A 24,449-nucleotide genomic window follows, 5' to 3' on the forward strand; every position below is an offset into this window, starting at 1 on the left:
GTTTCTTTTTGTACCTTCAGATGCTGGTCCAATGCCTTTCTTGAAGTGGGGCTTACCTGCCACGTGTCCCTATTTGAGGAAGCCTCTAAGTGACTCCATTATTGTTCTCTCTCTGCCCCCTGGCCCAGTGAATTGGACAGGCGCTGATCAGCTTTTGCTTTTGCACTGAATCTCCTCCCCCTCACCCCCATGGAGTTTTTGTGTTGCAGTTTGCCCCTTTCTGGCTGCCAGTTTAATGGGGATGGGATGGAAGTGTCCATTTTGTTGTAATACACACATATGGCCACAGGAGGGCAGAAGTGCACCACAGTGTAGACCCAGAATCTCCATGCGTAGGTGTCTTAACATTCTTTTTGAAATAATAATAATAATAATAATAATAATAATAATAAATGTAAAAAATGATGGACACCACTCCATGCTATAAAAGGGAGCCTCTGTTATTATAGATGCATAAATTAGAAGCTTGAGAGATTTGAAGACACAGCCATGTTGTAACTGTCTATGGACGCATCATTTTGGAAAAGGGAGAAAGTTTGCTGCTGGTGGTGAAGGAACATGGACCCCAGGCATTTACATCTGGGGACCCTATGTCTTCAGTTCCAAGCCATCTTTTCAGAGGTGCCTATTCTTCCCTCTATGCTACGCCCCAGCCTTACTGCTTTGTATCAGGATGCAAAGTCACAGACTCCTGTACCCAATGGAGGGTTCCAGATCCTTTCCCCACAGGGTCCCTGAAGCCCCAAGATGAACCCTAGATCTGTGGCTGGAGAAGAGAGAAGCAGAGTGGCAGACAGCTACTGGGGGGCTTGGGCTGCCCAGTTTGCTCTGCTCCGAGTTCCCCCTGATTTGGGACAAGTCACTGCAGCTGAGCGGGAGACAGACGGAGGCCGCCAACCGAGTGGGAGAGCGCCTTGCCCCTAGGGGTTCCGCAGAGCCGAGGGGCCAGGCAGGGCCAGATAATTGCCGCTGTCGCACACTGTGCTAAGCACAGGTATGACTTAAAAGCATGTGCACTAAGATCCCCATTCTGCAGGTGAGTTCGGTGAGGTTCACAGAGGTTAAGCGGTTTGCCCGAAGTCGCCTGGCTAGTGAGTGGCAAAGCTGAGGTCGTCTGACCGGAGTCAGAGGCGCAACCCTCCCTTATGCCCAGCAGCTGTCCACGCAGTGCGGGCGCCCCTGGGACCCCTAGAATGCATACATGCTCCCCTGACCTGCCTCCCTTCCCTCCCCTAGGAGATCACCCCCGGCCAGCTGAGTCTGGAGGACCTCCTGGAGATGACCGATGAGCAGGTGTGTGAGACCGTGGAGAAGTACGGAGCCAACAGGGAGGAGTGTGCCCGCCTCAATGCCTCCCTCACCTGCCTCCGGAATGTCCATATGTCAGGTGAGCGCTGGGGAGGGTGCAGACCGACTCCAACACATGCGCTCCTGCGATGTCTGCGTCCGCAGCTGCAGGCCGGACAGGACAGGGTCGCCTCTGGGTGGCAAACTCCACTCAGCAGCAGAGCACAGAGGGCCTGGGATTTGGAAGCCGGCGTGGGCAAGGCTGCTTGGCGGAGCTCTTGCCTAAGGGACGCCTGAGGTTGGAGGGCATTTGGCTCTGGAGATTTAGGGTCCAGATATATAAATGTTGGACGTGTGTCGGGGACCAGGGTCTTTTTACCTTATGTATTCTGAAGAGCCTTTGGGTGAACGTCTAACTTATTTTTTATGTAGGTAGTATACACTCGTAAAATAAACCATAAACTAGATGAAGAAATAGCTACCCCAGCCCCCCCTTCTACTGCTGTCATTTTGGCCTAATTTCGGTATCCTTTCCGGCACATGGGTGTGTGCACAGTCTCTCTAAACAAGAGAACGAGGCTTATCCACACATACTATGTGGATACCTGGTGGGTTTCGTTGTGTAGATTTTTTTTTATTTAAATATTTTATTTTATATAATTCTTACATCTTTTTTCATCTTTGCACACTTGTGTTTGTTTTTTAACTTAACAAAATAACCTCTGTGTCTTGTTTATACTTGTTCGGTGTCCAAAGATATTATCATCTCTCTTCCTTCTTTCTCGTTACTCAAATCCCTGTTTGCCTTTCTTATCAGAACATCAAATATCGTCCTCTTCTGGCTCATGGCTTCTCTCCAGCCTCATGATTTCCCACAAAGTCTGGGGTCCTTTCCGTCCTAAGGGGTCAGTCAGCCAGGCACAGAAGAGCGGTCATGGGCCACATCAATGGTTCTTTGGGTTCTCGCCACAAGGCGTTACTGTGGCGTGCCAGCCCCAGCCCCAGCAGCCCTGGCTGCATGCAACGTGCAGCATTGCACACACACTTCTGGAGTGACTGCCTGGCGGCAGCACTGAGGCTGCGGCAGGGAACAGAAGGGAGCATATGTGAAAGAGGTCATTGGCCGGGAATCCCCATGCGTGCCCTTCTGTATTCTCGCTGTCTAGCTGCTCCTCATCAAAGGCCCTCCTGACTCGGGGATGTCCTTTCGCGGGAAGATATTTATTTAGTAGCATCTCTGGCTTCTTCATACCCGAGGGCAGTAGCACCCCTTCCCCAGCCCCCGTCACACAAATGTCTCTCTGGATGTTTCCAAATGTTCCTGCCGCCGGGGTAAGGGACTCACCCCCAGCGGACGAAAGGTCATGTTATTCTTTAGCCCAGTGCTGTGGACTCTGCTAACACCTGTGTGCTTGAGAGGGGCCTCTCAGTCACTCAGTATGACAAAAATCTGCTCCGAGGCGACGTCTCCCAATTACCAGGGGGTAAGCAGTTTAAAAAAATCGCACCAAGCTCCCCTGTATCATAAACGCCTCTGACAATAAGCCCCCTTCATTTCAGCGCCTGAACACCACCACTGTCTATTTATTTATTCCGCCAGCCTCCTATTTTCAGACATTTGGGTTGTGTTCACATTTCCTTGTTATCAGCCGAGCCGCCCTGAAGGGCTCTGAGCTGGCTATTTCTTTGGTGTGGATTCATAGGTGGCCTCGGGTTTGCATATTTAAAGGCTTCTGGTGAGCATGGCCTTACTGCCCTCCAAACGTGCCTGCCGACATCTGCCTCTCCGGCTCCTGCAGCCCCTTATTGAAATACATGAGCGTGAGCATGTGAGGTTCTCTCGATTGTTTGTACCTTCGCATCAGTCACGCAGCTGAGCTGGGCAAAGCCCTTGAAAGAGTTGGTTGGTGTCAGTTGGTCCCAGAGATATTTATGTCAGCCTTGTGCCCACCGCAGCCATCCCTGGTACTGTCCTGCGGGGCCAGGCCTTGAGGACTCTCTCTCACCTGGGGTTTTTCAAATGTTTTTGACCATCACAAAGAAACAATTAATATTGCAACTTTGTACATACATACATGTACAATACAACTTTGTACACACATACGTGCATGCGGACACACAACCAGGCACACACACATGCAGTCTTATACACAATACACACATGCACATGTGCACACAACCTTGAGCACAACACACATGTGTACACACAACCTTGCACACAATGAACACATGCACACAGCCCTGTGCACAGCACACACACGCACAATATGCAGACGTGCACACAACCCTGTACACAATATGCATGTACCCACATACACATATACACATGTGCACACATAACCTAAGCGTCCTGCAACAGTTATTCTTACTATGATGACATTTTACACCATTTCTGTTTTGTTCCATATCATTTACCAAGTCCCGTGTCCACCCGTCACTTATGGATTGTGCCCCGTGGTTTAAAAAACTCGGATTTGGGTCCCCCAAGGCTTATTTCCCACCTTCCCCAGCAGCTCAGACCCTGCTGTGTCTGGCCACAGAGACCAGCCTCGGAGCCACAGGGACCCGGAGGCCAAGTTCTCACCTAGTCCCTACAGCTCTGCGCCCGGAGGTCAGCAGGGAAAGCAGCTTGGCTCAGATGTCTTCATAAAGGCTGGCCCGCTCAGCGCTGACTTTCCCTGAGTGTATACTGCTGCCCTTCCCGTATGGAGCAGTGACACTTTCCACATTTTAATTTTAATTTAAACCTTGGGGGGGAGTGTTGCCTTGCTGTGGCAGCAGCGCAGGTTGAAAGAATACTGAGTCCAAGGAGAGAGGCCTGGAGGGGCTTTTCTCTTAAAAAGTGCTGCCCAGGGCCTCCCCTGGTGGCGCAGCGGTTGAGCGCTGGGCTGTGAGGCTGCCCGCAGCCTCTGCAGCGCCGGTTCGTTCCCTGGCCGCCGTGAGGGTCCACAAAAAAAAAAAAAAAGTGCTGCCCAATCTCTGGGAAGTCCCATTTTTATCTAGACCCAGGTTCAGAGAAGGTGGGCAGGTATGTGGAGGAATGTACATCGTGGGGGTGCGTTCTCAGGGATGCGTTACCATCTGGTGCAAGCTAGGCTGAGTGACCAGGGGCCATTGCTTGGGGGGCTCCATAGTTCCCACTAATCAAACACACCGTCTCTAATCCCAATTCTTACCTAACGTTCTGCTGAGCTTTCCAACCAAGTATGGTATTTAGCTGATCTTGCTAATCTGGCCATAATGTCCTCCAGCTGCTTTCAGCAGATCCTGGTTTTCTGGTATGAGAGGCCCTGGTGAGGGGCCCCCTGCCTGCCTCTGCATTGTAGCCCGACCAGCAGGAACCCTGGGCACCTGAGAGCAGCCCTGAGAACAAAGAGGGCTGGGGATCCCACAGGAAGGGATTTTTTTTTCCTTTAATGGCTGCCTCTCTCCCCCACTGTACTACAAGCTGCCGGAGAGCAGGGACAAGCCTGTTTCTGCTCACCATTTTATTCCCCACTCAATATCTGGCACACAGTGGGGACTGAGTATTTCTCTGAATCACTCTCGATGGAGACAGAATGAATGAACAAACGCTTTATCACCCGCTGAGCATGCCGAGTAGTGATTGTCCGTTGCCTGGTCTGATTCCCTGGTCTGACTGTGACCTTCCCAAGGGCAGGTGCAGCACAACCTGGGTCCTCCCTGGTTCCCGTCTCTGCTGAAGGACAGGAGGAAAGCCCAATGCGGTGCTTGCTGCTCATCTCCACGAGGGGGCAGCAGTGAGCCACCCTGAGCGCTGCTTGGTTTCAATTCCCTACCTTCAAAAACTATCATTGGCGCTTTGAAGCTTCTAATTGTCTTGGAAGATGGATGGCGCCATCATTTTCTGACCCTCACCTTACCCAAAAATGTGATCCTAAGCTAAGGGACTGAAGTGTGTGTGTGTGTGTGTGTGTGTGTGTGTGTGTGTAACCAGACTTCCTTCCTATTATATTTCTTCTTCCTGGTATCACCAGCTCTGGACCAGGGATCTGGAGTCTCCTACGGTGATGAAATAGGTTTGCCAATTCTGGTGTGTAGTGGGGACTCAGCGTGCCATTTGTTGAATGACTGAAGCAATGCAGATTGTGCTGAGAAACTGTCTTTATGTGCGGCCAAGACGTTATATGCGCGGCCTGCCCCCTTCTCCCCTGCTCCTCCCTTCTCATCCTTAGAAATAGGAGTCACCATATTTTTGAGTCATCCACTTAGTTTCTTCCTTGGATTCGGGATTATCTTTATTTCCTAGCACCCAAGGAGCCCCAGAGGTAGGAAGGCATAATCCTTCCTTCTCTCTGACAAATTATAAGAGTGGTCTTACCCTGAAGCCAAAGAAAACTCAGTTGTTCTATCCACATGTTCAAGGGACCTGAAGCCTTGAGCTCTCTTGACCTTCCCTTATATGGGCTATGTCCTGACACACGGAAAAATTCATTCACCCTTGACATTTCTTGAGGGCCTGAGATATGGCAGGTGCTGTTCTCGTTCCTGAAAATACTTGCTTAGAGGCCTGTCCCCATGGAGTTTACGGAGTGGTGGCGGGGAGACAGAGGATGCACTGTCATTACTGGACGTATCATGTGAGATCGGGAGCCCGGGTAAGTGCCGTGGATAAAAGACAAAGTGGAGCAGGCTGTGCCCTCCAGGGTTGGGGGTGGATGGCCATATTAAATAGAGTGGGCAACGCCGACCTCCAACCTCCTATGTCTTCCTTGCTGCTGTCTCCTTCTCAGTCCTTAATTATTTGCTAAAAGTATAGAGTCTGGAGGCTGATAAACTCTGGTTGCAATTCTGAGTTCGCCACCTGTTAGTTAAGTGATTCTGAGTAGGGTGTCTTGGGATTCCGAGCAGCAGGAGGGAACGGTGGTTGTTGGGAGGATCACATGACAGGATGCGGGCAAAGCACAGGGACCGGCCTGGAGTAGGGATCCTCAGTAACTCTCACTGCTGCTGTGGTCGCCATCACATCGTTAGCACCATGCCACTCCCGTCCTACGACTGCCATCAACACCATCTCCATTCCAATTTCTACCATCACTACTCACTCACCATCATTACTACCTTCCCCACTGTCCTCACCACCACAATCATTACCATCACCATATTTACCACCTTCGTCATCATCACCACCATCACCACCATCAATATCATCACCACCATCAACATCATCACCATCACCACCATCAGCATCATCACCATCATCACCATCACCATCACCACCATCACCATCATCACCATCAGCATCATCACCATCATCACCATCACTATCACTACCATCAACATCATCACCATCATCACCATCAGCATCATCACCATCATCACCATCACTATCACCACCATCAACATCATCACCATCATCACCATCAGCATCATCACCATCACCACCATCACTATCACCACCATCACCATCATCCCCATCAGCATCATTACCATCACCACCATCAGCATCATCACCACCATCACCATCACTACTATCAACACCATCACCATCACCACCAGCAACATCATCACCACCATCAGTATCATCACCATCACGACCCTCAACATCATGACCACCATCAGCATCATCACCACCATCACTGTCATCAGCATCTTACCCACCATCACCATCACTGCCAGTACAGCCCCTACCCTCACCACCCTCATCACATCGTCACCAGCATCCTCTAGCCTTTCTCTGCCTCATCCTGCTTCCCTCCATCTTTCCGCCCACCCCTCTGGTTCTCTCCACAGGGCCCCTGGTCTTCAGTTTTCTAATTACCTGTAGTCCTTTGTTTTTCTCTGATTCCCCTTCCCTCTGAGCCACATTCTCCTCTTCTTTATAACTCCTCACCCCCTCGGGCTGGCTTGGTTCTTCTCTAGCGGTGGCCCACCTTGCCCTGACCAAAGATTTGAAGCCAAATCACGAGCAGTTTCTCCCTGCCGCTCTCCCCACCTCGATGCAGAGCTGCCCTCCGAGGTGAATCTGACCTGGCTACTGGACGTGCATGTTCTTGCTGGGCGGTCCCTCTGGCCCAGCCCAAGGAGGGCCTCAGGTCTGAAGAAGACACAGGCTCCCTTCCCCACGTCTGTGCTCCAGCACTGCTGCCTTCTCAGGGGGGAGCCTAGCGGGGCGGGGCTCAGCTCTTAGGGCTGTGGCTGTGTCTTGCCTTTTCCTGAGGCTGCTTCTTGGCTTCTTTATTGTTTTCAGCCTGAAAATGCTTGGTAATTTGCATCTTCACTTTCCCAAGGAAAAGGCAGTTCCCAGATAACAGAAGACCTGGCTCGCCCCCCTCCTTCCCTCCACATCTGTCCAGCCCTCACTCTGCCTCCAGCACTGAGGACTCCCAGGGCTTGGGGACTCTCCTGAGCCTCAGGAAGGTGGAGGGAACTTTGGGGCCTGGTGGGGCACTTGGAAGGGCCTTGCGGCGGGAGGGAACTGGTGCCTTCCCGCCAGGAGAGATGGGGGCCTGTCCCACTGGGAGATTGGTGGAGGGGTCCAGGCCATCCCCGTGGGGCCACGGCACAGAGCCGGCACTGCAGGGCTTCCAGAAGGAGACACTTGGACCATCGTCCGGTGTTCAAGCAAACCCTGGCCGTGGTGTAGATGGAGGGCTCAGGGAGAGGTGCCAGAAGTGAGGGAGGGGCAGGGTACCCTGCTGGGGGAGGGCAGAGGCCAGGGGGCCCGCTGGCCAGTGAGGCACGCTCTGGGGAGCTTACTTGGCCGCACCCTTCCAGCTCCTCTTGAGTGTCCCCGGGGAGAACTGGCAGCCGGAGAAAAGCAGGATGACAGTGGCCCCAAAATAGGACAGCCTCAGATGCTCTCTGGTTTCCTCCCAGTTTGGGCATTGAATGAAGCCCCCCAGAACCCTGCCTCCCCCCCCCACAGCCTTCCTCTGCCCAGAACAAAGAGTAAAGCCAGCTTGATTGCCCGATTGTTCGGCGTGCTAACTTTGGGAGGGCGCTGAGGAGGAGCCCCCCTCCCGCAGCGCTCTGCGCCCTAGCCTCGGGCCCTTCCTTCCCTGGAGTCTCCTCCTGCCGACCCTCCTGTGGTTCTCAGGGATCCCGGGCACAGGCATAGCAGCCGCCACGTGTCCATGGCCTGTGGCAGCCCCCCTGCGACCCCACTCACGCACACACGGCTTTTTTGGTCACTACGTATCGACCATCTCTGTTTCAGTCCCCGTGGGGCACGCGGCTGTGGAGAGGCCACTGCCTCTCACGCCCGTGGGCCTCGTGTGGAGACCCGTGTTGCCCTTGTCATCTTGGTCTCAGCTCAAATGCACCTTCTCAGCGTAACTCCTCCTCAGTCTCTCCCTGTCCCGTTGTTAGGGGAAAGGATGTCCTGAGCAAACTCCATACAGGCTTTGTAGATGCCACCCCCATGCCATCAAGACACTGGGAACTACAAATCCCATGATCCCCAAAGGGAGGTTGCAAGGACCTGAGGGCGGAGTTAAGCAGCCGTTTTCTGGAGCTTGTGTTTATAACCAGGCATGTTAGTGGGTTCTCTCTTGGCTTGTGTTCTCCGCCAGGCAGGTTTGGTCTTGGCGGATCATTTTGGATTCCAGGTCAGCGGAAAGGGTGGGACGCATTTAAGAATTTCTCTCTCTCTTTTTCTCCCTGAGTTGTACATTTCCTCATTTCCCCTTCCCTTGTAAATAAACCTTTGTTAACCTTTTGTATGTGCCTGCACTTTAAGTCCTCTTTAAGCTTGAGGGTGAGGACCCACAGTCAGGCACCCTGTTTTATATTGGGGTTGCCCTGCAACAGCATCACTCTGCTCTATGCTTTTCATCCCGATCACATCCAAAATGATTTATTCATTTGTTTTTCTGCCCTTCTCATGAGAACAGTGGTTCCCCAATGTGATCATGTTAGGAGTTGGCGCCTAAACTCCATCCAGGGTTCCCAAAGTCCACACGGAGCCAGAGATGCAAAAGCAAAAAGGCCTTATTGCTAGCTTAAGCTAGGGCCCAACTCTGCCTGGAGGACTGACACAGCAATCTCATCAGATTGAGAGAGGGACCCCCTCCCAGAGCAACCAGCTGTTTTTGTACTTTGTTGACAGGATGCGGGGACTTTTCACACCTGGGGCAGGGATCACCCTTATTGGATAGCTCTCATGGTGCCAGCTAGGTTTCATTTACCCTTGGCTTGTGGTTTTTGCCCCGAAACGAAACTAGCTGTGCCCTTTTGAGATGACAGTTATTTCTCAAAATGGCTGCAGTCTTGCTCATCTTACAGTCATGCATGACAACCCCAGTGGGGTCCCCTCTGGGGTCCTGTGTCAGCCAGTCTGGGTGGCACCCACAATCTGCATTTTACACAGTGCCCCAGGTGGTGTTGCTGTGGGCTTGGGGATTGCTCTTTGAGAAGCACTGTGCTGGAACTGTCCCAGTGCCTGGCTCAGAACAGGAGTGCAGGAAATAGTTTTTGAATGATTAAATGACTGAATGATGGTAGTCCATGAAGATGAAATAGTAGATACTGACTTCTTACTGGGCTAAGTGCCGTGCCGGGCAATTGACATCAGCTCTTGATTGTTTAATCCTTTTAACAGCCTGTAGGGAGCAGGAATGGCCACTGAGAAGGTTTTCTAGGATCCCATGCAGACCGGATAAAGGAGGAGTTCTGGAGCCCTCAGGGGTTTTGCAGGTATTTTATTGGGGTTCACCAGGCATATGGCAGGCAGGGGTGCTGGGGGGCCGGGAGGCTGGCAGGCCTCCCAGCCCCCAGCAGGTCTTCACTCTGTGGGCTCTCTGACCTTCTCTCAGCTTCTGCTTCTCTTGCTTCTTGCTCGGCTTCTGCTCGGCTTCTACTGGCATCCCCGTGACGCCGCCCTTAAAAAGCCCAGTCTCAACCCAGGTGAATCCCATCTACCTATGCCCACCCACACCCTAGTCCAGGTGCCCACCATCAGGCATGCACTCAGGACCGCAAGGATCCATCATCTATCCTGATGGCGGGAGGGCAGAAAAGCCTAACATTTTTTCCTTACCCTGCACAGCCTCATGGGGTCCATATGTTATTCTATTTTCTGAAAGTAAATTGAGACCCAGAGAGGCTGACTCCTTGCCCAGGGTCACACAGCAACTGAGTATCAGAAGCAGCATTTCAACCTGGGTGAGCCTTAATCCTGTGAAGCCAAGGTTCCCCCCACATAAGAGGGGTGGGGACAGTTTTCCCCCCAGAACTCTGGGGAGGGCGTGCTTCCATCTGCTTAGTTTGAGCTGGGAAGGGGGAGCAACCCTTTGGGGGTGTGCAGATTACAACAACTTCAACCAGAACTCAGATAAAAAGAAATTATTTCAAGACTGTAAATACCCAATAACAGTAGTGCATGCTTGCAGAGCACCTAGGGTTTCAGGGAGCCCTGGGGCGCTGATGACCTCAGTTGATCCTCACAATGGCTGGCTGATGGGCAGACCCGGATGAGTCCCCATTTCATAGGTGGGGAAACTGAGGTGGAGAGAGGCCTGCTCTGACTTTCATAGAGTCCCGCAGAGCTGGCCTTCCCCTCCAGGTGATTCTGGAGCTCTGTCCTCAGGTGAGTGTGGCTGGGCAAGATCAAAAGGTCAGGAGCTCCTGGAGCTCCCCCCTGTGCTGGCAGACTGAGTCTGCCTTTCCTAGGTTGGGAGGCTTCCTGGGGTCTGTGAATGTACTTGAAAAATTCTGTAAATGCTCAGGAGGAAGGCAGGAAGGGCAGGGAGGATGGAGAAAGTGTTATTACTTGGTGTTATTATTTGAAACAAATTATTTCCCCTCCCCACAAAGTGTCCCTGTCTTGTGACAGTCTTTTTTTGTGACACAGTCTTGCTGAAAACTCAGAGATGGTTCCAGCTCATTATCCTTTTGCTGCTTTCTCAGGTGGCCTTTGGCTTTGCTTAATTATTTTCCTGATTACCAATTTGCAGTCTTGCAGGAGAAATACCCAAGCTTTTGTTTGGGGAAGGGGTAAAAAAGCATTGTTTTGACCAAATTTGCAAGTTACTTAGTATTTTAATAATGGATAAGTAGGGGGAAATCTAGAAGGAAAGAACACACTTGGAGATTTAGCGTAGTTGTTTTATGGACAAGAGGTAATAATTGTTTCTTTTTTGCTTGTCTGCATTTTCTGTCTTTCTGGACACAAACAAGTAGTTGTGTAGCAAATGAAAAACATTTGAAGGGAAACAATCTTCCTTTGACCCAATTTGTTTACCTTGTTTATCCTCCTACCATTGGTGTCTAATGTGACTGGATGATCAGACCCTGCATACATGGGTGATATTCTCATTGATTAAACTCTTTGCACCTATTCAAATGAGAAAACTTCCTGGGCTGCATCTTTCTAAATTAAACCTTTCCATGTTTCATGCATCTCCTCATCATGCCTCAAAAACCCATGTAAATGCCACCACTGCTAGGAAGCCTTCCTGGATTGCCCCTGCTCAAATGTGGTGTTATTCCTCGGGCAGTTATCGTGTAGTTGTTTTGGTATATAAATCCCCCCTATTAGACTATAAAATCCTAGATAGTGGGAGCCATCTCTTAGTAACAACAAAAATAACAGTAAATGATTAAAAGCATATTGTGTGTCAGGCACTGTCCTGACTGTAGCTGATTGTAGGAATAATATCACATAAGCTGCAGAACTTCCCCAAGAGGTTGGGAGCGTGTTCTCTGACTTTCAGATAAGAAAAGAAAGCCACAGGGAAGCAAAACTAATGGCCTAATGTCACATGGGCAGTAAATTGCGGGGCAAAGGGAACTCATCTCAGGCTACCACAGGCTCCTAACACCCAGCTTCCCTCAAAGCACTCAGCACGGTAGCAACAGTATCATGGAATGAATTAACAAATAAGCGCAGTGTCATAATTTAAGCATGGAAATTATGCCCTTGAAGGGGAAGGATGAAACATTTTTAGATTCGCGCTAGGAGAGAGAAGTGTAAGAACGACTTTCTATCCAATTTCAACCATGGGCTGGTGTGGTAGAGATAATGAGCAGATAAGAGAGGATTCTTTCTAAAATGGGAGTCGGCAAACTATAGCTCACTCACCAATCAACCACTTGGCCCTCTGCTTGCATTTGTAAAGTTTTATTGGAACCCCTCCACCCCATTTCTATACTTATAGTCTATGGCTGTTCTCAGCAGAACTCAGGGATGTGACAGAGACCACCTGGCTCAGAAAGCCTAAAATATTTACTATCTTTGCTAAAGAAAAAGCTTGCTAGCCCTTGTAAAAGACCCAGCAAGAAATACTGAGTTAGCTCATGTGGATCCACAGATGCTCCAAACCAGGACAGATCTCAGCCTGATATAAAGAAGAACTAACTCTGGGAGGAGGGGAGTAAGTACATGAAGGGACTGGGGGGCACTGCGTGGTGAGGGTGGGTTACTGTTTGCTGCCATTTATTGAGCACTTACTACCCTAAGTGCTTGGCAGAAGGGGGAAATGGCAGGCAGGATACACATGCCCAGAGAGATTAAGTAACTTGCCCAGGGTCACACAGCTCTGCAGATAGAATGCAGCCCCAAACCCACCAGCCTCACCCAAACACAGGCTTTCATTGTGCAGTGTCCTACCTGCTGACTTTTCTGGTCTATTCCTTACCAGATTGTAGTTCTTTGGGGGGCGGGGACCACATCTCCTCATCCCTGGACGACCTAGGAGGGAGACTCCCCTTTAGGAATGTGTGGCTGTCTGTGAGTGACTGTGTCCCATCATTCCAGTGGGGTTCGGAACATGGGGGTACCTCCCTATTGATTTTATTCCTCACTTGGAAAAGGAAACCATCCCCCAGGGCCACAGAGGACCTGTTGGCTGAATTTGGGGGAGGGGGGAATTGGCGCTTCCCCACCCCCGCATCAGCTTGTCCTGGGAGCTGAGCTCAGTTTAGCTTCATCATCTGATCGTTTTCTTTCTTTAGCGCCTTTGTTTCCCCCCTTTTCCCTCTGGTACTTTGTGGAGGAGAAATGAGGCGGAGAAGCTTTGTAATCGGATACCAGCAGGCCTGGGTGACTGGAGCTGACAGATTGTTTTTCAAGTTCTACCTTCTAAAGCCCTTATGCCTTCATTGTCATGGTGGGCGGAAGAACTGAGTGGCAGGGCTGTATTTTTGCTTTAACCCGAAGCTTCTTACTTGACAAAAGTTAGGGTCAAATATCTGGTCTGCTGGAGACACGCGGATGCTTTATAATCTCCTGGTATGTCTTGCCTTGGAGGCATCTGACCTGGACCACGTCCTGATGATTCTCCACGGCCACCAGGGGGCGCCGCACGACCATCTTTGGCTGAGATAACCCTGGCTGGCACTGAAGCCCAGCGAAGGTGGGCATTACTTTGTCAACGGGAGAGAACCTGGATCTTATCACTTCAACTTTCAAAGAGGGAAAAACTGAGTGCCAGAGAGGGGTAAGAGAAGTGTGGGTTTCATTCTGAGTTATAGGCAGAGCACTCTGGGCAGGCTGAGGCTCACGGTTCCTGCAGCCTCCAGGGGTTCATGCTGGGTCCTGCTGAGTCGGGGTAGGTTTCCCCTCACCTCCCCGCCACGCTGCAAGACCAGTCCAGAGAAGAAAATGAAGTTTCAAGAAGAAAACCTTGAAATGCGGGCTGCACGTGATAACTAGCAGAGATGCAAAGGGAGGTGCCAGGAGAGGGTGGTTGCATTCCCTGGTGCACATCTGGAAAGTGCTAGGGCTCCAGATTGGGGGTGACTCCAGCTGTGTAGGAGCCCTCCTGGAGATGGGAGATGTTAATAATTGAACAACCATGCTGAGAAACAGCAGGACTTGCTTCAGTGCAAATCAGTGTCTTAGCCTTTGTCTGGCCCCACTGGGCCCCACACATAAAGACTTGGGCCTCAGTTGGCAAGGGGCTGGGCTCTGGGAGACTTCTTCCGGCTGCCCTGGTCCTTACTGGCACGGCTAGGTGGGTGTGTGAGTTCCTTCTTCACTGCAGACTATGGCAAGGCTGCTGGGGGCTGGGGGCACTGGCTTGAGAACAGTGGTCATTGTGAAAGCCAGGGTCTCAGATCTCAGCCCCTGGAGACTTTCCTGGGGGGTCTCAGAAGGGAGCGTGTAAAGGGTTTCTCAACCTTAGCACTTTGGATCTTTGGACATGTGAGTCCTGGCCAAGGTTGGGCATGGAGAATGCTGCGTGGGGGGTTGTCTTTTGCACTGTGGGGTGTCGGGCGGCATCCCTGGCCTACCATCTCATGCCAGTAGCATCACCCCCTGTCATGAAATCGGAAATGCCTCCAGGTGTTGTCTGCACCAGATGAGAACCACTGGCTGCCTTGATTTATCCCAAGTGCTCCAGGCTCCACTGAGCGGACGATGCCCAGCTCTGCTGATGACCATGATGAACGTGATGATGCTGACAACTTAAGCATTCCGCTGCCAGAGGAAAGCCAGGAGATTCTGTGAAGACTGAGGCTCTGTAAAAGCACAGAGAACCATAATTGAGTTGGGCTTTGGCTTATCATGCCAGAGCATGCTTTTCCCAGGGGTCTTTAGTCAAATTTACAGGAACCAGATGAAAGCAAGGAGGCTTGATTGCAAATATGTGCAATCACACACACGCACACACACATCCCCACTCACAATACACTTTCATGCACAATCTCTCCCTTTCTTCCCAGGAACCTCGTTAAAACTTGTGCCAGTTTTGCAGGTAAAGAGCTTCCAATCACCCCTTTCCTGGAAGATACACTTGTGAAAGGGACCCGGCGTGGACAGAGCTCAGGGCTGGAGGCCAGGCTTGAGGATTCTGCCCTGCCCAGACTTTTCTAGCTATGGGATCCTGGACAAGCTCGTGGTCTGGTCTGCAGAATGCCCGGGAGAGATGGTCAAGAAACCCTACCCCATGATTCTATCTCTTAGGTTTGATATCGGGCCATGCCAGTGAACTGAGAACAGTAGTCATGTCCCCAGACTGCCTTTTGATTGCTGTTGTTGCTGCTGCTATCATTATCATCGTCGTCGTGATCATCATCATCATCATCATCATCGCACCGACCCCCATGGCAGCTTAGATTGGCTTCTTTTTTTTTTTTTTTTAAAAAAAAAAGATTTATTCATTCATTTACACAAGCACTGGGCACAGTCAGAAGCAGGAGGGTGAGAGAACTCACCAGAGCCAGAGTGGGGAACAGAACAGGCAGACTGACAAAATACACTGCTGAGGGGAGTAGCGGGCGCGGCAAGAGAGGTCTGTGAGCCATGTGGGACCATTGCCGGTGGCTGGGGATCGAACCGGCACTGCAGAGGCTGCGGGCAGCCCCGCAGCCCAGTGCCCAACCAGCTGCGCCACCAGGGGAGGCCCTGGATTGGCTTCTTTGAGCACAAGCAGTTACTTCCCACGTTTGCACTTGATATTCCTGCTGCCTGCAACACTTCCTGCTCACTGGCTCCTCACGGTTATTCTCGCTCCAAGACCTTAGAAAGTGCTCGAATACATGGTCTTAGCATGATTGTCAGCCATCATTATTGTCCCTAGATGGGGTGGCGTGGGGGCTGGAGGACATTTCTCAGAGGAAGGAACAGCTCCGTGAGCCCTCAGATCCTGGGCTGGGTCTGTGCTTCCTTGCTTGCTTCCTGGGTGGCTTATTTTGTTTTATTGCCCACCAAATGCCAAACCTCAAGTCTGCTCAGTGTTGTTTTTTCCTGTTGAATCTTGTAGCTCAAAACCTTTTTTTTTTTTTTTTCCAATATCTTTTGGGCTTTTTTTTTTTTTTCAATATCTTTTTGGACCCTTCTGTGTTGTAAAGCCACCTGCAGAAGTGGCTGAAGTCAGTAGCGCGTGTGTCCTGGGAAAAGCTACTTTTAGTTTTTTTGGAAATAAGGGCGCACATCACATTGCCAGAACCTTGCCCAACTGCACCCGCTTTCCTTCAGCTTGTGCCAATGACCAGAAGGTGAAAGAGCAAAATAATGAAATGCCTCCTAACTCCTGACTGCAGTTTGTTCTGCAAGGTCATTCAGGTGCCTGCGGCGGCCAGTTCTGTGACAGGACGCCAGATTTCAGCAAAGGGGAGTTAGGACATCAGGGTGAGGCCAGAAAAGGTTGGGGTGAAGGGGGTTGGAGCTTTCTTTGTGAAGGTGTCCAGTAGATTTTTTAGATATTCGTGGTGCCAATAAGTGTGGGGAAGGACTACCCCCTACCCCCCACCCTGTGTGTTCCCGCATACAACTGTGTGTTGTTTCTGTGGCATCAGAAACAACTCCCTGTTTCCGCTCCCTGTTTCCAATGTGCTGGTCATGCTGTCTGGGGGATTTTCCATGGGTGGCCTCCTTGGGTCCTTGCAACACCTCTGGAAGGTCCGTGCGGCCTTCTCCCCTTGTAGAAAGGGAGGAAGTGGGATTCAGAGAGCTGGGTGGATTTGGCTAGGGCTGGCAGCTTACAAAGTCATGGAATCAGCCTGGCACTGGGGACTGTGTGCTGGAACCTCTGCTTCTGCTGTACTCCGAGGCTCCACAGGAGCGAGCAGGGGAGGGCCACCTAGCAGAAAGCCAGTGGCTGCTCTCAGGATGGCAGATTCACAGCTTCTGCTTCTCTCTGACCCAACAGCCTGCTCCCAGATGCTGGCTGCGGGCAGAAAGGCAGCTCAGCTCAGAGTAGAGCCCTGGGTGGGGCCCAGGACCCCTCTCTCTGACTTCCAGGTCACCTAAGGAGGTCACATCACCCAAACCTCGCTTCTTTTTTTAAAAGAGTAAAGGGTGCTTCCTGTTTACTTACCTGTGAGCAAGGCTGGCACTTCCAGAAAGTGCTTTGTAAACCATCCAGCACCAAGCTGGAAGGGACGGTCACTTTTACTGAAGATGCCCGGGTAATAGGTACCTGCTTCGTTGAAGGCCTTTATTAGCAAAGAGGAGGTTGAATCTCTCTGTGGATCTCCTTGGGGTGCTGGTGGCTTACCCCAAACATGTGCTCTCAGACTTGATACGACTTCTCTAGAAAAACTCTTGTGTCTTTGACTGTGTGTGCTTGGGAACAGAGCCAGGATACTTCCTGAGAGACTGTGGCCATCATGAGGAGGCCATTGTTCCAGGTGTCCCCACCTGTGTGCTCGGCTTTAACCAGCATTTACTAAATGCAGGCTGTATGTGGTCCTGGCCTGCGAGGCGCCCACTTTGTGACTTGGGGTGAAACACAGCACTCTCTGAGCCATCATTTCCTGGTCTGAAAATGTGGATCATCATTGTCCCTCTGTCTTGGGTTTTTTTGAGGATTAAATGAGAAAAAGACTTCGAAGCCCAGTGCCTGGCATGGCATCACCATGGATACCTGGTGCCTTCCTGTCACGCAGCACCATCCTTGATGTCACTCTCAGGCTTCGTCACCTGTCTGATCTCATGATGCTCTGGCAGTCCCCCACGTTAGAACTTTAGTTTTCTTTCACTGCCCTCCATTTCCCCTTCCTGCCTTCTGTCTGAATCAGATGCCTGGGGTTTGTGGCCTTAATTCATGGATGGGGAATAAAACATACCTACATGGCTCCCACAGCTCTGCTGTTGTAAATGGTGCAGTGCAGGTTTCCCATTGTATCAGTGTATTTGTGTTCTTGGGTAGATATTTAGGAGCGGAATTGCTGGGTCATATGGCAGATCCATTTTTAATCTTTTGAGAAATCTCCATACTGATTGAATATAGAGAAACCAAACAAAGAGTCAGATAAAGCCACACTTAAAAATTGTCCCTTGAAAGCTGACTGTAGATCTAAGGAACCCAGGGTGGGAAAGCAGGGGAGAGGTGAAAACAAAGCAGGGATGGAGCACCATGGACTATGGTGGTGAATTGTGGGTGCCTTGGTGGTAGGTGTATGTGTAACCAAGAAGGGGGGATCCTGTATGTCTAAAACACAAACAACAATGTAAATCAATGTTACCTAAGTAAAGGATTAAAAAAGAAAGAAGAAAGTGCACGTCTCAGAGAGACAGCATGGGAGGCCCTGGAGTCATCCCCACTCCAGTGAGGGGGCCAGGGTGGAAGTTTCTGCTCACCAACTGCTGGTAGGGAGATCATCCTCCACACAGCAGGAAGACAATACTAAAAATGGATCTACCATATGATCCAGAGATTCCACTCCTAGGAGTCTAGCCAAAGGACACAAAAACACTAATTTGAAAGGAAACTTGTACTCCTATGTTTATTTCAGCACTATTCACAATAGCCAAGATATGGAAACAACCCAAATGCCCTCAATCAAATGAATGAATCAGGAAGATGTGGTATATATACACAATGGAATATTATTCAACAATGAAAAAGATAAACTCATGCCATTTGCAGCAATATGGATGGAGCTGGAAGGTATTACAGTCAGTGAAATAAGTCAGAAGGAAAAATGGTTTTGCTTATAGGTGGAATATAGGGGAACCAAACAAAGGGTCAGCAAAAACTTGCAGGCAGACCATAGATCTGAGATATCCAACAGGGAGAGGGGAGAGAGAGGGTCAAACAAGAGCACAGGGACTTTGGTGATGGTTCACAGGTGCTGTGGTGGTGGGCAACTTATGGGGATTACGTCTGATGGGAGAAATCAAATATTGTACAAAAATGAACAATGTAAGAAAATAAAAATTAATTAAAAAAAAGCAGGACAGAGAAAAGAACTAAGAAATAACCAGAACTTTCTTTTCAAGGGCATTTATTGGGAAGGGGAAAGACAAAGAAAATGAAACAGGTCCATCTGGACAGACATAATTTAACAGTACCAGAAGGTATTGATAATCCAAGTGGGGAGTTTCTTGCTCAGGGGGAAGTATTTGGATTTTTCCTGCTTTGCCAGTTCGCTGGTAGCATGGGAGGAGCAAGGGAGGAAGTTGGATTTGGGCACACGTCACATCTCTTTTCTTTTACAGTCAAGAAATCTATTTATTTAATTAAATTTCCTTTGACTTTGGTTTTTTTTTTTTTTCCTTAAGCTAATTTTCTTTTCTGTTTTCTTTCTTTCCCAAGATGTCAGCTAGGGCAGAATTTATCAATAGAAATGACAGTATTAGTAATAATAACAATAAAAATGGTAATAGAGCCCAAACAGCACCACATCCTCTGCTACCTTAAGTTTGTGGCTGAAATCACATCTGTCTCCTTGGAGGGATCTGCCACTCACTTCTAACTAACTTCAGTTTTGTTCTGCCTGTGCCTGCCTCAAGGGTTGGAACCTTGAGGTCTGAGAGTTCTGAGAAAATTTTAATCATCCCAAAACTATTCAGCCTTTCTTAGGAGATGGCATATTTTCCTTTCTCTCTCCCTCTTTCCTTTTTTCCCTCCCTCCCTCCCTTTTTTTCTGTCCCTTCTCTATTCTAGCCTGGCTGGTTGTCTTGGGTAGAGGGGGAAATAGAGAATGACTTGCTAAGAATGAGCCTTTCAGCCACTTTGAGATGTATTAAATAAACTAAACCACAGGTCAAATTTAAGTTTAAACCATATTAAATGATGACCCATAGACCAAATTTGGCCAGCTGCTGGCTTTTGAAAATAAAATTTTCTTGGCACACAGCCACACCTATTCATTTATGTACTGTCTGGGTCTGCCTTTGCCCTGTAACAGCAGATCCTTTGGCTCACAAGTCACAATATTTATTATCTTGTCCTTTACAAAGTTGGCTGATCTCTGTTCCAGTCCTTGACTGTGGTCTGCAATTGCTTTTCATTTTTTCCTGCTGGAGTATGCTTGTGAACAAGGAGGATAGTTTATTCAATCACTAGCATTTAAGGAATACTTAAAAAAACTTTATTGTTTTACTTTTATTGAGGTAATATTGGTTTACAACGCTGTATATAATTCAGAGATAGAGGTTCACACCTGCTCAGATGTGTGTTGGTACCACACCCACATCAAGGTCCCCTCCACCATAGACCACTGGGCCCCCCAATTAGTTCTCCCCATATTCTTCATCTGTAGCTTCGATTCTACAATCAGATTCCTAGAGTTTATTTCAGTTTAATTTGTCTGTTCTTAAGGAACAGTTGGTGCAAAGCCCTTGTTAAGTTCGAGGGGTATTCTTTGTCTTGAAGGAATGATTGCAGTATGATCATGTACAAACTGAGGATGGTGTCAGTTGCAGTGGGATGTGAAGGAAGAGATAGGGAATGTTTTAGAGGCTGAGTATAGAAGAGAGCAAGGGAAACCTTTATAAGGGAGGGGACATTTGAGATGGGTATAAAAATGGAAAGTTACCAAGTTTACCAAGTGTCTAGGGGGCTGTGACTTCCCAGGCATGGGAGCAGCAAGAGAGAGGCAAGTGGTTGTGATATGCTTGGCCAGTCCATGAATGTCAACCTGGCAGAGGACTTGGGGGTTGAAGGAAGGTGTTGGGTTAGGAGATAAGTGAGAGGCTGTGTTGGAGCTCTCTGAGGAAGGGATGGTGACTCTTTGTTCATTGATGATTAGCTCCAAGCAGCAGCTTAGCAGCAGAGTATGGTTGACTAGATTCCTCAAACTGGCAGGTACTTCAGGGTTACCCCATCTTTAGGTAGCTTTTGGGCCGGCTGACCTGAGTCCCGGTTGATTTTCCAGTTTTGTATCTTCTATCTCCAGTATCTTAAATGTATCCAAGACCCTTCAGAACTACTTCATCCTTTTGGCATTTACTTCCCTCCACCTGGGTCCTGTGGGAATATCAGCACTAGAATGCTCCATGCATAATTCCTGTGTTCACCGTGGAGTAGAGATGGCAGTTAGAAGGGAGCCAAGGGGAAGAGGACCTGCAGGCTGGCTCATTCCATCCAGTCTCTGGGCAAGTCCCAGAGGGACAGCTGTGTGGTCTGCATCCTGAGTGCCCTTTGAGGACCTGAGATCAGGGCTGAGAGGCCCTAGCGTTGGCAAGGCTGTGTCTGGTTGACTGGACACTGGCTGCCCTTGAAACTTAGGTCAGCCTGATCACAAGGGCAAGCCCAGGGTTTGTACATTTGCTTGCATAAGGGGGTTTAGGGATCTGTGCTTCCTCATCTGTGAAAAGTGGCTAATTCTTATCTTTTTAGGATTATCTTCAGAATGAGTTAGAGTATACAATGCAAGTATCTGGTATATGGTCAACATTCAATAAAATGGCTTAGTGATTAAGTTTCCATCCAAGGCAGCATTTTCAAAAGAATGTTGAAAGGTTTTACTTAAAAAAAAAAATCAGGTTTTTTCCCCCCTGTGAGATTTCTTGGTATAGTTAGTGAGTTGCTGATCATTGTGATTTTACTTGAAACACAAGGATTCCATCCAAACTTGACTGTGGCTCCCTATTTATACTGAGCATGTGTTGAGACAAGGTCTCACCAAGCAGGCTTTTGGTGATGCTGTTTAAGGGGAGAGTTGGTGTTGGGGTGATACCTACCAATCAGAATCCCTGCTGCATTTATCATATCAAGAGGTTGGAAAGATCATATGGTAACTGGCTTGAGCAGCGGTTAATAAAACTGATGTGTGAAAGAGTCAGCTTAAAGCATAATGTCAGAATTGTGATTATCACATTATGAGAATCATAAGGTCACAGACCTTGGACTCAGTCAGGGCGGTACCAGCTCTGTTACCAATTAGCTGTGTGACATTGTACAAGTTACTTAACCTCTCTGGGGTCTCTGTCTCCTCTTCTATGCTTCCTCATAGGGTTGTTATGAGAATATAATGAGTTATAAAGCACTGAACTGTCTTAAGTGTTTTTGTAAGTATTAAATAAAAGAACAATCAATAGCAATGGTAATAATAGCAACCAATATTGGTCAACTGTTTATTCTATGCCAGACACTTCATGTGGAATGTCTTATTCCTCACAGTGACTTCATATGGTGATTACTATTATCAACCCATTTAACGGATGAGAAAACTGAGGCTTACCATTAAGCTTCTACTAAGGATGCACAGCAGTAAGTGTTAAAGCTGGGTGTACAGATTTCAGTGTTTGGATCTTAACTACTGCCCCATCCCATCCCTGTGTGGATGAGACTGTTAGGGAGGGAGGCCATGTCTACCAGGCAGAGGTCCAGCTTACGATGTGTATGGAGAGGGGAGCGCAGAAGTCGCGAAGGGGCTGCTTGTGTTCAGTCTACCATTTCCAAACCACCCAGGCCCAGTCTTTCCTCCTCAGACTTTTGGAAACAGCTTAGTGTTCTTCTTTTTTCCCTTTCAAAAAGGCAGATTTGATCCTCCTTCTTCTTCCTGTCTCTAGACTTTTTAATGGCTTTTTGAAGTCAGATGTCAAGTTCAGGGCCCTGAGAACAGATCTGTGAAAAAGAGCTATTTCCCACAAGTGTTTAAGTTGAATGTAGGGAAATAGGAGCCTTGATGTGTTCATGCTTTCTCTCTCTCTCTCTCTTTGTGTGTGTGTATTTTTAAAAAGATCTTGCCAAATGCTAATACCTGCCTCTGCTGATGTCAGGCAGTGCTTCATGGAGGTCACCCTTCAGGCTTCATATGTCTCCTGCTTGTCATTTCCTGAATATTTTAAGAGTGGGGGGCTTGACCCCCTCCCTCAGAAGCAGTATATTTTAAAAGTGCTTTATTGTTGTTTGTTTGTCTCTTGCAGTGTTTTCTTCCTCCTTGTCTTTTAAAATCGCCCTTTTTCCTCCTGCCTGGTGCCCGGCAGCCTGACCCTGCCTTGCTGATCTAAGACAGTAAAACAGGAACAAGCTAACGTCAACCCCCAGGGACGGGATGTTGGCACAGCTCTGGCTGAGGCTGCAGAGCAGAATTGCCATGAGAATTTAAGTCTCTTAGCACCTGGAGGACTGCACATCTTCTCTGTGAGCACTGTGGGCCTTGCCACCTTGTGGCGGAGCGGAGACAGAGCAAGGCCAGGTCTAGGGGGCTGTTGTCCCGATCAGAGGGTGTGGGGGTGCACGCATGCATCCATTCATCATCCGTCCATTCTTTCTCTCTCCCTGCTTTCCACCCTCTTCCCTATCCATCCTTTTCCACTTTGTTCCTTTCATCATCCACCCATCCATCTACCCACACACCCACCCATCCTTCCACCTGTCCACCCACCTGTCTGTCCATCAACTGATCCATCTGTCCCTCTACCCACCCCTCTCATCTGTCTATTTTATAGGCAACCTGTCCAGTCTCTGTGTCAGAAACTGTTGTGTGCTCGAGACTGAGAAATGATGACCGAGACCTCTGCCCTTGCAGACTAAACCACGTAATGAGGGAGAGAGACAATGAACCATTAAATAAGGAAATGAGATTTGGGAATCGTTTACCACTGAAGTAGTGAGAGAGCCACATTAGAGTAGGCAGATAGAGCTCTGAGAGGAGTAGCATTTGAACTAAGAAGAATGTGACGGCGACAGGAAGTGGCAGGAAGAGTTCTTTCTGAGGGAATGTTGTATGAGGGGGGTATTAGTTCCTGCTTGAGAAACTAACCAGAGTGCTCTGTGGCTTGAACCACTACATGTATGTGCACGTCCATGGAGGCACATATTCATGCACCCATCCATGTACCCGCTCAGTCATCCACGTACACGCCCTCCACCCACTCACACATCCTTACATCCATCTGCTAATCTGGCCACAGATCCATCCATGTACTCACTCATTCATCCATGTACCCACCCACCCATCCATGTGCCCACTCCCATCCATGTACCCACCCCCATCCATGTACCCGCTCATTCATCCATGTACTCCCCACCCATCCATGCACCCACTCATTCATCCATGTATCCATCTAGCCATCCATGTACCCACCCACCCAGCCATCTATGTACCTGCTCACCCATCCATGTACTCACTCATTTATCCACCCACCTAGCCATCTGTATACCCACCCACCCACCCATGTACCCATTCCTCCATACACCCACCCATGCACTCATGTATCCATCTATGTATCTGTCTATTATGTGTCCATTGGTCCATCCCTTTACTCACCTGCTGTCCATGAAGACATCCAACCATGTACCGTGTGCATATCACATACGCATCCACCCATTGATGCGTCCAACAAATGTTCATTGACACCTATTGTAAACCGGGATCTCTCCTCACTTCCTTGCTGTCTTGGCAGTGTATACAACCACTGAGTCCTTTTGAAACTGTTCTCTTCCCTTGGCTGCTAAGAAGACACACTGTCCCATTTTTATTCCTGCCTCCATGGCCCGTTCATGCCTGACATTAACTTTACTTTTCTTCCCCCCAATTGCCCTTCCACTAGATTTTTTACTTCTTAGTAAATGGCA

At 49.1% G+C, this 24,449-nt stretch overlaps 1 protein-coding gene across 1 annotated transcript in view; it reads left to right on the plus strand.

The window, feature by feature from the left end:
* Positions 1-24,449, plus strand: part of KSR2 (kinase suppressor of ras 2) — a 337,333-nt gene that overhangs the window by 84,178 nt on the left and 228,706 nt on the right. The window contains exon 3 of the mRNA XM_037511091.2: positions 1,237-1,387. Within this exon, the coding sequence (XP_037366988.1) occupies positions 1,237-1,387 (151 nt within the window). The remainder of the gene's footprint in view (positions 1-1,236; positions 1,388-24,449) is intronic.

This window comes from Talpa occidentalis, unplaced genomic scaffold, assembly GCF_014898055.3.
Source record: "Talpa occidentalis isolate TD23 unplaced genomic scaffold, MPIMG_talOcc4v2.1 talOcc4.14, whole genome shotgun sequence".
Lineage (NCBI taxonomy): Eukaryota > Metazoa > Chordata > Mammalia > Eulipotyphla > Talpidae > Talpa > Talpa occidentalis.